This window comes from Apis mellifera, linkage group LG10 (assembly GCF_003254395.2).
Source record: "Apis mellifera strain DH4 linkage group LG10, Amel_HAv3.1, whole genome shotgun sequence".
NCBI lineage: Eukaryota > Metazoa > Arthropoda > Insecta > Hymenoptera > Apidae > Apis > Apis mellifera.
Window position 1 is genome coordinate 4634290 of NC_037647.1, and position 13581 is coordinate 4647870.

At 24.7% G+C, this 13581-nt stretch overlaps 1 protein-coding gene across 2 annotated transcripts in view; it reads left to right on the top strand.

Annotated features, from left to right (window-relative positions):
* The window catches only part of LOC412101, a 76729-nt gene extending 63286 nt beyond the window's left edge, over positions 1-13443 (top strand). The window contains exon 13 of one of the 2 annotated variants that reach the window (XM_026443199.1): positions 13189-13443. In XM_026443199.1, coding sequence (XP_026298984.1) covers positions 13189-13430 — 242 coding nt within the window. In that variant the 3' untranslated portion in view covers positions 13431-13443. The remainder of the gene's footprint in view (positions 1-13188) is intronic. The other variant, XM_026443200.1, reaches the window with a different exon arrangement.
* The last annotated feature ends 138 nt before the right edge of the window (positions 13444-13581 follow it).

Consider the following 13581-nt stretch of genomic DNA (forward strand, 5'->3'; position numbering starts at 1 on the left):
GAAAAAACATACATAAGAAAGAAAATTTTGTTTAATTTCTTGTTTAAATTCTTGTTTTCTTGATTTAGATAATCATATAATAATTAAATCCTACTTTTATGTTCTAATTTTTTTTCATTCATTTTGATATTAAATTCTTCTCCAATGTTTCAATTTTTCTTCACTTTAGAATAGTTTGCCTTTATATTATATTATCATTTCATGTTTTATTAATCATTTATATATTACAATGTAAAATTCCTTTCTTATATATGTTGCAGCATTGTTTTGTTGCAACATATAAAAGAATTTAACATTACATTATATAAATAATGAATAAATATAAAAACATGAAAAAAGAATATTACACAAAAGCTCACTATTATAAAATAAAAGAATAAATGAAAGAGAATAGGAGAAGGATTTAATCTCATATCTAAAAATCTAAAACAGCAAAAAAAAATTTAATCTAAATGTTAATTAACATAAATAAGTTGGAAAAATCATACATAAGAAAGAAAATTTTGTTTAATTTCCTGTTTAAATTCTTGTTTCTTAGATTTAGATAATTATATAATAATTAAATCCTTCTCTTATGTTCTAATTTTTCAGTTTCAGATTCTTTTTTAATAACTTTGATATTAAATTCTTCTCCAATTCAGTTTCAATTTTTCTTCACTTTATAATAGTTTGCCTTTATATTATATTATCATTTCATGTTTTATTAATCATTTATGTATTACAATGTAAAATTGTTTTTTGTTATATGTGTTGCACAATAATGAGAGTTAATTGATTGTTATGTTGCAACGGATAAAAGAATTTAATGTTACATTATGCAAATAATGAATAAATATAAAAACATAAAAAGGGAATATAACACAAAAGCTAACTACTATAAAGTAAAAAAAAGGAATGAAAAAAAATAAGAAAAGAATTTAATCTCAAATCTAAAAGTCTAAAAAACTAAAACATTAGAAAAGAATGTAACATAAGTTAATTGAATTAGGGGGGGAAAACAGAAAAGATATTTAATATAACAAAGAAAAGAAGGATTGAAAACATAGGAAAGAAAAATTAAATATCATGATAAACAAACAAAATTGCCAATAAAAAAAAATTGCCGCATAAAATTAATTCAAAAATTAAAGAAATTTAAAGAAAAACATAAAAAAAAGATTTAGCATAAATATTAATTGAATTAGGAGAGACATACATAAAAAAATAATATATCAATCTAACTGAAGATAATATAAAAATTTTACATTGTAATAAATAAATAATAAATAAGTATAAAAACATAAAATGAAAATAAAACGCAACAATATAATAAAAAGATAACAATTATAAACTCAAAGTAATTGAATAAAAAATTTTTCTCCCAAGAGGATAAAGTAGAGTAAGAATTAAGTATTATTGCCATCTCTTAGTGCTTTCAGAAAAATATATCTTGGAAGAGAGCTTACAAGAGATGGTGCTTGTGTTCAATTCTTATCTTATCTCTATTCCACCTAACACTTTCTTCTATTCACCTATTTCTTATTATCTCCTACGTATACCGTTTATATAACGTACGTTTCATTTACGAAAGTAAAATATAAGTATATGAACGAAGTACCGACAAGAAATGAATTAACGCGACATCTTACGGAATTTTCTACAATATATTCTGAATTATCAACCATAGAAAGATCAGATCTGTGCCGTCTATCATAGTATGTATATATTTTAATTACGTATACAATATTATCACTCAAAGATAAAGAAAAACACACAAAAAAGGAAAAATTTTATATTTTATAATTTTCACAAATTACTTTATTCACAAATAAATTCTCCTTTCGCTGTACGTTTGCGAAACGTTCAAATTCAAAACGTTTCGATCGTCGTGCGATACGGACAACAAAAGGAGTAAGAAAAGAAAACCCGACGCGGAAGACTAAGACTGAAAATAAAATTTAAATTAAGAGGCTCTCTATCAATATTTTACACTTCCAACGTTGTGAAAATGAAAAATGATCGATAGTGAAAAGCGTAAAAAAAAAAGAAAAAAAATAAGCCAAATAAGTTTTCCAAAAAGCACTACATCGTTTTATTATAAACAAACTGCTACAACATCTACTTTTCTACGACACATTACTTTATTTAATACCTTTGATTGTGCATGCACTTAATTCTAAATATATTTTCTTTGATCAATATCATACAATCAATCATACAATCTCTTGTTTATGTGAAAAATCATGAGATGACATTAATATTTTACTTATTCCAAATGCTCTTTTCCCTGCCTATATAAAAATTAAACATTTTTTTTTTTTTTTTTTGTAATTTTGCCTATTGAAAATCTAACAAATTCTCTTCAAAATCATACAGTCAATCTATATTCACACTATTAACGACACACAATTTTCAAAAAATTTGATAGGACATAAACCACATGTGGTGAGAGGAATATGCAAATCAGGAAAAATCAATGATGACTAGTGAACAAAGTCACGTGACTATCAAGTATCAAGTATTTGTTTATAACGAGGAAGTTAAGGATGGCAGGATGATCATATTGCCTTGAAAAATAGGAAATATTGGTTTGGAAAACGAAACAGAATGGGAAAGGCGAGATTGGCCTTTTTAAGACTAAGAAGAACAAAATATCATTTATAAATCCTATCTGTCAGAAAGCTAAATATTTCTTCTAACAATCATATATCCTACTTAATACAAAAATTAGAATATTTGTCCAATGATGAGATGTAATCCATTTTGTTGAAAGGTGAAAATGATTCCTGAAACAGACTATACAACAGAATTAGTGAACACAATGACAAAAATAATTAGTTTTTAACAAATATTAGGACCACACATCATTTTGTATTTATATTTTCTTCTCTTTATTTTCTTCTCTTTATTTTCTTTATTCAAACCTGCAACAAACTCAATTACTGGATTAGTAATTAAAAAATAATAATTTACAATAATTTAGGAAAAGAAATATTAATTCCAAAAAAAGAAAAAAAATCAAATTATTAAAATGTTGTTAAGCAATTCATGATTTTAAATAAAAAATATTCATCGATGAAAAGGAAATACATTTTTAATAGTATTTTCAATAACAAATGCTCTTAATAAGGGGGTGCTGAAAAGAGAAAAACGACGAAACGGTAACCAGAAGGGTTACCAAAATAATTATCCACTCAATGAAAACCCGAACAAACCGTGAGTGGAATTTTTTTTTTATTTCGCAACACTAATATACTAATAGATTAAAATCTCAAAAGAAGACGCGAAGAGTGCTTCATTATATTTTCAATGCAATTCTTCATCAACAAAAAAAACGGTAAAAAAAGAAAAAAAGAAAAAAAAAAAGATAAAAGACTCGCGAAAACATATACTAAACTCTAATAAACTAATTTATGCACTCATATTCTATTATACACGCAACACTAATAGCGGAAGATTGCAGCCATAGTCAGAGACTGCCGTCGTACGATCACCCTTTGTACAGCCCTTTTGGCTGTAATAGGTGATTCAGGAGCTGGAACGTACTTCCACAGTCCAAGTGGAAGAAATATGGGCAATTTGGGCAAATAAACGCAACACTACTATAAAAAACGCGATCATTCATCAACGCAACACTAATTCTTCAAATGAATTTAATATAAAATTTATTATTATTCTATAAATCTAAGAAGCTACTTTAAATATCACGATATCACAAATCGTAATTACATTAAATAGAATAAATTCAAATTTATCAAAATTTATCAGAAAAAAGAACAAAAAAAAAAAAAATACTGAAAAAAATAGTCTAATTCATAATGAAAATAATTAAAAGCAACCGCGATTTTTCTTTTCAACGCAACGCTATAGCAAACGCGATCTTTTCTTTTCGCAACTCTAATTCAACCCGTTATTAATTAATCGCAACACTAATGCAAATTTGCCCGCGATTTGCCCATGATGACTGGATGAACGATGGGCCAGCATGCAAATTGGCCAAGACGATACAACATATACTACGTATTACTAAAACGAGCACAATGACAAAGTAGTAACAATGATTTCCCATTCTTTGGATCCAGACAAGATCCAAAAGATGAGAAACCATTCGTTGCAGCCCCTCTTCGTGACAGTTTGTCGAGGCCTCTTCGGTCTTCCTCCTTCGGGCGCAATGCCCGCTGAAACTTAAATCTAGGCTCGAGATTCACTAATCGCAAATCAAAGAAAAAAAGAAAAAAAAGGGGACTAAATCGCGGAAGCTAAGTGCACATGGACGACCAACGATCGCAATGATCATTCTCCGTACATGCACAGAATCTCGAGCGCAACGTTCGTTTCGAAAGCAAATCACGACCGCGACCGCGAAATTCGAAAAATCGATGAGCAAAGCCAGAGACGAATGGCATAATCGTCCATTTATCGCAACTTTACCCTCGATTTATCAAATTTTATTTCCTGAAACAAGTTGTCACGCGAAAAACGCGCCTACCCGATCAGAGACTGTGACAACCTGCCCGGCCCTACCTACTTATAATTAACAGACATACCAGAAGTATACTACCTATCCTACCTAACCCTATATTTAAAAAATGGCAAAACAGGCACACCAACACACTCATTCCACGATTCTCACGCATAATACCCGGGCGCAAAAGCCTACACTAGGGAAAACGTCCCGGGACGCCTCCGACACCCGGGCTTGGCACACTACTCGCACACTCTAACTTTACGTACCATTTTCCTGAAATCGACTGACGATGGCTAGCGACCATTGCGTGAAACGCGACAAAAATGCGCAACATGTATCTGTACATTTTAATTCTGAATATTCATGAATACGTAATTCGTTTTCTAAAAAACTAGAGTGAATGATACCATTATTGTGAACCAAAATTATCATTAAAATATCATTGTAACTTTGAGAATAAAGATTTTAATCTAAGATTTAAGATTAAAGTAATTAATCTTATTATTTATGAGTTATTCGCAATATTTAATTGCGAATATGATCGTAAATTGTGATTAAATAGTGAAGGAAATAATAATTGAAACGACGCAATTCCACAGCCTAACCATACACACATAATGTGGAAAATACGTCGTGCACGATACACTAACGCTTCGTCAGTCGCTAAATAATTTGTATTAGCTTATGAACTAAAGTCATCATACCCATTGCCTCTCTCTCATTCAAGTAACACCTGGGCACGTGAATGAGTTCCTGGCAATGAACACGGAAAGGGTTAAATCTGAAAATCCTGAGCTAAAAAGATATTAATATATCCATTTTGTATCTAACGGGCTAATATTCTTTGACTTTGCATTATATTCTTCATATTATATTTCAAATTATTTGTAACTATTATTTGTAACTTTATATAACTCTACTTTATTTTATTAATTGAATAAATTATTAAAATTTTAGCATATTGAATGTTCAATATTGAATTAAAAAAAGAAATTAGAATTCATTGTAATTTAATTAATTTAAATAAATATTAATAAAAATATCCTCAGGCGATTCCTTCATCAGAGCATATTTTTAAAGACACAAGAATAATATTCAAAACTTATTGCTCTGATTCTACAATCTGCCTGTCGCGAAATGTCTTCTTACAGAAAATTTAATTCACATTTGTACGAATAAAAATTGAACTTTATTATTCACCAGTGTTGTAAATCATATATATTGAAGTTATATGAATTTATTATGTGACAATCACAATAATCAAATTGATCAAATATCATAAAATGTTACTCTGAAGGATTTTGAATTGGAGAAATTCAAACTAATTATTGTTATATTATTATTATTATGTTATATACTAATTATTATTATACTGATAATTATTATATGTTTTGACATTAGAAAATTACTAATATAAACATAATATAAACATTTTATATTAATCAAAAACGCGAACTGTAAGAAGACTCTAGCCTGAACTAAGAAATAAAACACAAAAAAATAATGTTACTACTCACGGTATTATTTATTATATAAATAAATACCCGTGGTCATTGTGCTCGTGCAAAATTCTACGTATACAACCAGTCACTCGTGTCGATTCGGATCTTTCATCCTACGACATGGTTGAGTGACCGGAGGAACCAAAAAGCATGCGACTCACCATACGATGCGACGAACGCCTTCCCTGTTATTGTAGCCCAGAAGTCATCGAGAAGAAGGTTGTCATCACGTAGGAAGATGAAGAAGAAATCTGTGACAAAACATCATAATTTAAAACACCGAATTGAAATACGAAACTATTAAATTTGCAATATGTAATAATGATACATATTGAAATTCTAATTAAAAATTTAGATAAATAAAAGGATAATTACCTCTTCGCGTGATGGATGATCACCTTATTCTCTTCAGAGAAGCACTGACTCTACCCTATACCGAAAACGAAATATTTAAAATAAAAAAAATAACAAAATAAAAAACTAATAACGCGTTCGTATATATTCTGTAATCGGCGAACAAGCACTGATTCTAATTTCGCGTATAATTATTATAATTAATTAATTAAATTTAATTAAAGCTATTGTGCTTTAAAAATATATTCAAAATACTGTTACGAAGCAAACACTGATTCTATTAACCACATTGCGCGTGGTCACAAATATTTTTTAAAATTAAAGTCCAAGAAAAATCTTCATAAAGATGATAAGCATCTGAAAAATAAAATGTGAAATATTGTAATTTTTTTCTTAAAAATATAACATTCGTTATTTAAAATTTTGGAATAGTAAAAAAAAAAGAATTATATTTAACTTTAATAAACTTTAATAAAAAAAAAATTAAGTTGCTAATAAATTTTAATAATAATAGAAATATGAAATTCTAATATAAATATAAAAGATTAAAATATAAAAAATGAGAATCTAATGATTCTTCTTACCTCTTCGCGTGGTGGATGATCGCCGTATTCTCTTGAGAGAAGCACTGATTCTACCCTATACCGAAAACGAATATTTATAAAAAGAAAAAAAAAAAAAATAAAAATAAGAAACTAATAACGCGTCCGTAATATAAATTATAATCGGCGAACAAACACTGCTTCTACCTTCGCGTTTGATTGTTCTAATTAAATTTAATCAGAGCTATTATGCTCTAAAAAATATTAAAAATACTACTGGACGAAGCAAACACTGACTCTATTAACCGCATTGCGCGCGGTCACAAATATTTTCTGAAATTAACATTAAATTAGTAGAGGGGTAGGGAGAAATATAAGAAGAAGCAATATCTTTTTGATATTTTTCTTCTTCTTTCTATCGAGCATTTGTTCTGAAAATACTGCCTACTTTTATTTTAATTCGTTATGAATTATGTAATAAAAATGTTACCAATTATTTATTAATATCTGAAATTTAATAAAATGTTGGTTATCAGATTTTAAAATTTAATTTCTAATGATAAATCATTAAAATTTCTCAAAAGTTAGTTGAAAAAGAAATTTTTCAACTAAAATGTAATTTTATTATATGAATTGCTTAACAACAATCACTAATAAACCAATAAAATGGAATAAAAATTTATACATACGAAATGTAAAATTTTACCACGAAAGAAAGACATGGCGTCCATATTGGAATTTTTCCCGCCTTTTTCCCGAGAGCTACTATGACGTTACCAATTAAATCTGCGCAGAAGAAAAGCATAATTTCTAAATAAAGGAATAAAATGTATGTAAAATTATGATTATATTAAAATATCACGACAATCAAATCAAATAAAAACTCATATAAGCCATCTTGTAATTCGATACTCGATTAATATTATAAATCCAAGAATTATTTAGTTGTCAAAAAATTATCAATTCTAATAATACTGAATAAAACATTGAATAAAAATATATTAATTAAATAAAAACGCACAAATGATAATAAAAATAGTTACAAAAAAATAATATTAAAATGCACATCTCGAAAAAATTTCAAACGTTTAATCGTCACGACGAATCAAGTCGAACGATGTCACTTTGCGCTTCTACTTCGCGCATCGAATAACAAGATGGAGAAGGGGGGGGATACGCTCGACAATTCGACAAGCCGAAACATGTTTGAACACGAATGTAATTTCTTGGAAATACAATATCTCATAAGGAATGTTTCTAGCCTCGAGCAAAATATAAACGATAGACTAAAAAAAGTAAACAATAAACACACACCCGAGACGTTATACACAATATATATGGAAAAAATGTACCTTGCTTGAATATTTCGATCTCACGGAATGAATATGTAACAAATCGTGAAAAATTTCTATTGCTTTAACACGAATAAAATTGGAAAAATAAAAATAAAAATAAAAAAACGTAATATAATTAAAATTATATTTAAAGAAAAAACCAATAAACGATTTCAAATTCTGTCTCGAAATATTTCGATACGAGATTCTAATGACGCAGTAGATGTAAAATGAACAATCGAAGGAAAAGACACAAAGAAACGCAGAAAACCGATGAATTTCGTTTTCACTACACTGAATGGATTATTTAGAAAATAAAATTAACAATAATTTAAATAAATTTGACAATAATAAGAATAAAATAACTTACTGCGTAATCCGAATTCGCGACGATACGTCCACTTCACACAATTTTCAACTGTAGACTGACGCCATGCGCAGTATGCTGCGCAGTATGATGCGCAGTGCGATGCGCACTAATTCGATTCGCGTCTCGAATTAAACGACGTTTCTGATTGGCTGACTCATAATGCTTATTTTTTTCATTTAAAAACCGCGCGAAAAAATGAAATATAAAATATATTAATTGTTGTAAGATTGGAATCATATATTTATTGGAAAAGTTAAAAATTTATTATTAATTTAATGGAAATAGTAAAATAATTATAATACAAGGAAAGAACATTCAACAATATAAAGATTAATTAAATTTAAATAAAAGTAAAACACGAAAAACAAATTTAACAAACGAAAATTGAAAAAATAAAAAAAGAAAATAATATAAAAGTAATTAAATTTAAGATAATTGAAACGCAAGAGTTAAATTTAACTTAAAAATAAATAAATTTAAGAGATTAAATTAAGACATAAAAGAGATACCAATACCAACATAAAAATCAATAAAAGAAATACAAAATAAAAAAACAAAAAAGAATATTTAACATAACAATTGATTAAATCTGAAAAAAACTTATTTAACATAAGATTCAACAAGATATTAAGGAAGATTGAAAAAAAAAATTGAAATAAATAAGATATTTTATATTGAGACAAACAGAATTAAAATATAAAAGAGAAAAACATTTAAATTAAATAAATTTAAAAAATTTAAAGAATATAAATAGAATTTGATAGATATATGGATTAATTGGAATTGGAAATATATAAAAAAAATAAATTAACATTATAGTACATAAATAATGAAAACATAAAAAGAGAATATAACACAAAACTACTATAAAATAACTAAATTTCTAACTAACTACTACAAAATAAAAAAAGAAATGAAAGAGAATAAGAAAATAATTTAAAACATCAAGAAAGAATTTAATCTAAGTGTTAATTAACATAAATGAATTGGAAAAAACATACATAAGAAAGAAAATTTTGCTTAATTTCCTGTTTAAATTCTTGTTTTCTTGATTTAAATAATCATATAATAATCAAATCTTTTTGTTACTACTATTTTTATGTTCTAATTTTTTTTCATTCATTTTGATATTAAATTCTTCTCCAATGTTTCAATTTTTCTTCACTTTAGAATAGTTTGCTTTTATATTATATTATCATTTCATGTTTTATTAATCATTTATATATTACAATGTAAAATTCCTTTCTTATATATGCTGCAGCATAATGAGATTTAATTGATTGTTTTGTTGCAACAGATAAAAGAATTTAATGTTACATTATATAAATAATGAATAAATATAAAAATATAAAAAACATAAAAAAGAATATAACACAAAAGCTAACTATTATAAAATAAAAAAAGATATGAAAGTGAATAGGAAAAAAATTTAATCTCAAATCTAAAAATCTAAAACATCAAAAAAGAATTTAACCTAAATGTTAATTAACATAAATGAATGGAAAAAACATACATAAGAAAGAAAATTTTGTTTAATTTCCTGTTTAAATTCTTATTTTCTTGATTTAGATAATCATATAATAATCAAATCCTACTTTTATATTCTAATTTTTTTTTTATTCACTTTGATATTAAATTCTTCTTTTTTTATTCACTTTGATATTAAATTCTTCCAATGTTTCAATTTTTCTTCACTTTAGAATAGTTTGCCTTTATATTATATTATCATTTCATGTTTTATTAATCATTTATATATTACAATGTAAAATTCCTTTCTTATATATGTTGCAGCATTGTTTTGTTGCAACATATAAAAGAATTTAACATTACATTATATAAATAATGAATAAATATAAAAACATGAAAAAAGAATATAACACAAAAGGTAACTATTATAAAATAAAAAAAGATATGAAAGTGAATAGGAAAAGAATTTAATCTCAAATCTAAAAATCTAAAACATCAAAAAAAAATTTAATCTAAATGTTAATTAACATAAATAAGTTGGAAAAAACATACATAAGAAAGAAAAATTTGTTTAATTTCCTATTTAAATTCTTGTTTCTTAGATTTAGATAATTATATAATAATTAAATCCTTCTCTTATGTTTAATTGTTTCAGATTTTTTTTTAATAACTTTGATATTAAATTCTTCCAATATTTCAATTTTTCTTTACTTTAGAATAGTTTGCCTTTATATTATATTATCATTTCATGTTTTATTAATCATTTATATATTACAATGTAAAATTGTTTTCTTATATGTGTTGCACAATAATGAGAGTTAATTGATTGTTATGTTGCAACGGATAAAAGAATTTAATGTTTACATTATGCAAGTAATGAATAAATATAAAAACATATAAAGGGAATATAACACAAAAGCTAACTACTATAAAGTAAAAAAAGGAATGAAAAAAAATAAGAAAGGAATTTAATCTAAAAGTCTAAAAAACTAAAACATTAGAAAATAATGTAACATAAGTTAATTGAATTAGGAGAGAAAAACAGAAAAGAAATTTAATATAACAAAGAAAAGAAGGATTGAAAACATAGAAAAGAAAAATTAAATATCATGATAAACAAACAAAATTGCCAATAAAAAAAAATTACCGCATAAAATTAATTCAAAAATTAAAGAAATTTAAAGAAAAACATAAAAAAAAGATTTAGCATAAATATTAATTGAATTAGGAGAGACATACATAAAAAAATAATATGTCAATCTAACTGAAGATAATATAAAAATTTTACATTGTAATAAATAAATAATAAATAAGTATAAAAACATAAAATGAGAATAAAACGCAACAATATAATAAAAAGATAACAATTATAAAGTAATTGAATAAAAAATTTTTCTCCCAAGAGGATAAATTAGAGTAAGAATTAAGTATTATTGCCATCTCTTAGTACTTTTAAAAAAATATTTCTTGGAAGAGGCAAAAGATGGTACTCGTATTCAATTCTTATCTTATCTTTATTTCCTTATTTCTTATTATCTCCCGGGTGCCATTTATATAATGTATGTTTCATTTACGAAAGTAAAATATAAATATATAAAGACATTACCGACAAGAAATGGATTAACGTGACATCTTACGGAATTTTCTATAATATATTCTGAATTATCAACCAAAGAAAAGTCAGATTTGTGCCGTCTATCAATATGTATTCTTTTAAATATGTATTCTAATTATGTATACAATATTATCACTCAAAGATACAAAAAAAGAAAAATCTTATATTTTATAATTTTCATAAATTATTTTATTCATAAATAAATCCTCCTTTCAGTATATGTTTGCAAAACTTTCAAATTCAATATATTCATTATTCGGTAAATCCAATATAAAGATTAATGAATTTAAATAAAAGTAAAACACGAAAGAGAAATTTAACAAAAAACTTATATAAATTCATGAAAATTGAAAAAATAAAAAAAAAAATAATATAAAAGTAACTAAATTTAAGAATATTGAAACACAAATTAAATTTAAAAACTTAAAAATAAATAAATTTAGGAGGTTAAATTAAGATATAAAAGAAAGCAATGCCAATGTAAAAATCAATAAAAGAAATACAAAAGTAAAAAACAAAAAAGAATATTTAACAAATTGATTAAATCTGAAAAAAACTTATTTAACATAAGATTCAAAGATATTAAGAAAGATTAAAAAGAAAAAATTGAAATAATAAATATGATATTTTATATTGAGATAAACGGAATTAAAATATAAATATAGAAAAATATTAAAATTAAATAAATTTGTTAAAAATATTTTAAAAAATAGAAATATTAGAATATTTTAAAAAATGTAGAAAAATTTATCATGTGTTAATAAATTTTATAAATTACCATTTCTGGAATATCAAAGACATTCAGAGATGGCACTAATCTTCAATTCTATTAGTTTGGCCTTGAAGAGATTTTCACTTAGTGGATTGATTTTTATATTTTTATTCTTTTCTTATTGTTCTTGATATATTATTATATAAAATTTAGTTGAATATATTTTTAGCATTTTTTCAAAATTATAACGTATTTTATTTTTTTATGTAAAAATATATAGTGAGTACATCTTCAAGTTTATAAAACTCTCGCTAATATTATGTACATTTATTATATTTTATTCTTTAATTTATATCATTTCATGTATAATAATTTTTAAGTACCTAAAAACATCAATTTTAAAAATTTAAAAAAATATAATTTTATTTTAGAAATAGTCTAGAAAATTAATTAATTTTTCTTATTTTATGGGGTTTAATTTATGATAAAATAAGTTTTTAAGTATCAATTTTGAGCTACATTGTAAAAATCTGTTAAAATGAAAAATAGATTATAAATAATATAATATTTTCTCTGATTTTCAAAAATATTTTGTAATCATATTTTAAATCGTAATTTTACAAATGCTTAAAAAAAACAAATACCTCATCCATGATATATTACTAATTTGCAATATTCCATTGAATTAATTAAACATAATTTAATATTAGTTATTATATAATATAATAAAAAAATAAATTATAATGAATTTAAATATTACAATATAATAAATATTTAAATACGAATTAGTCTATGTTTAAAAAGTAAAATATATTAAAATAATTATTAAATCTGATTTTCTTCAGGTATCACTTCTAATGGTTATGGCTGTGCCAGACCTGGACGACCTGGAGTCTATACGAAAGTGCATCATTATCTCCCTTGGATTGAACATGTAATTTCCAGAGAAGATATTCGATCTTCAATAGCTTCTTGCAAAGGTCATCGATGTCCTTTAGGCGAGTGTTTGCCAAAATCTCGAATATGTAATGGATTTCTAGAATGTTCAGATGGTAGCGATGAACGTAATTGTTCTATTAATTTATAGAAATGAAGACTGATTGTATTTGTATTTATTCGTTCCATTTTATATATTAAACGAACGAATTAATTAAAATAAAATTTCAATATATAAAAAAATTTATAAATTTATATTTATAATATAATATAATATTATATTAAGAATTTATATAAATTTA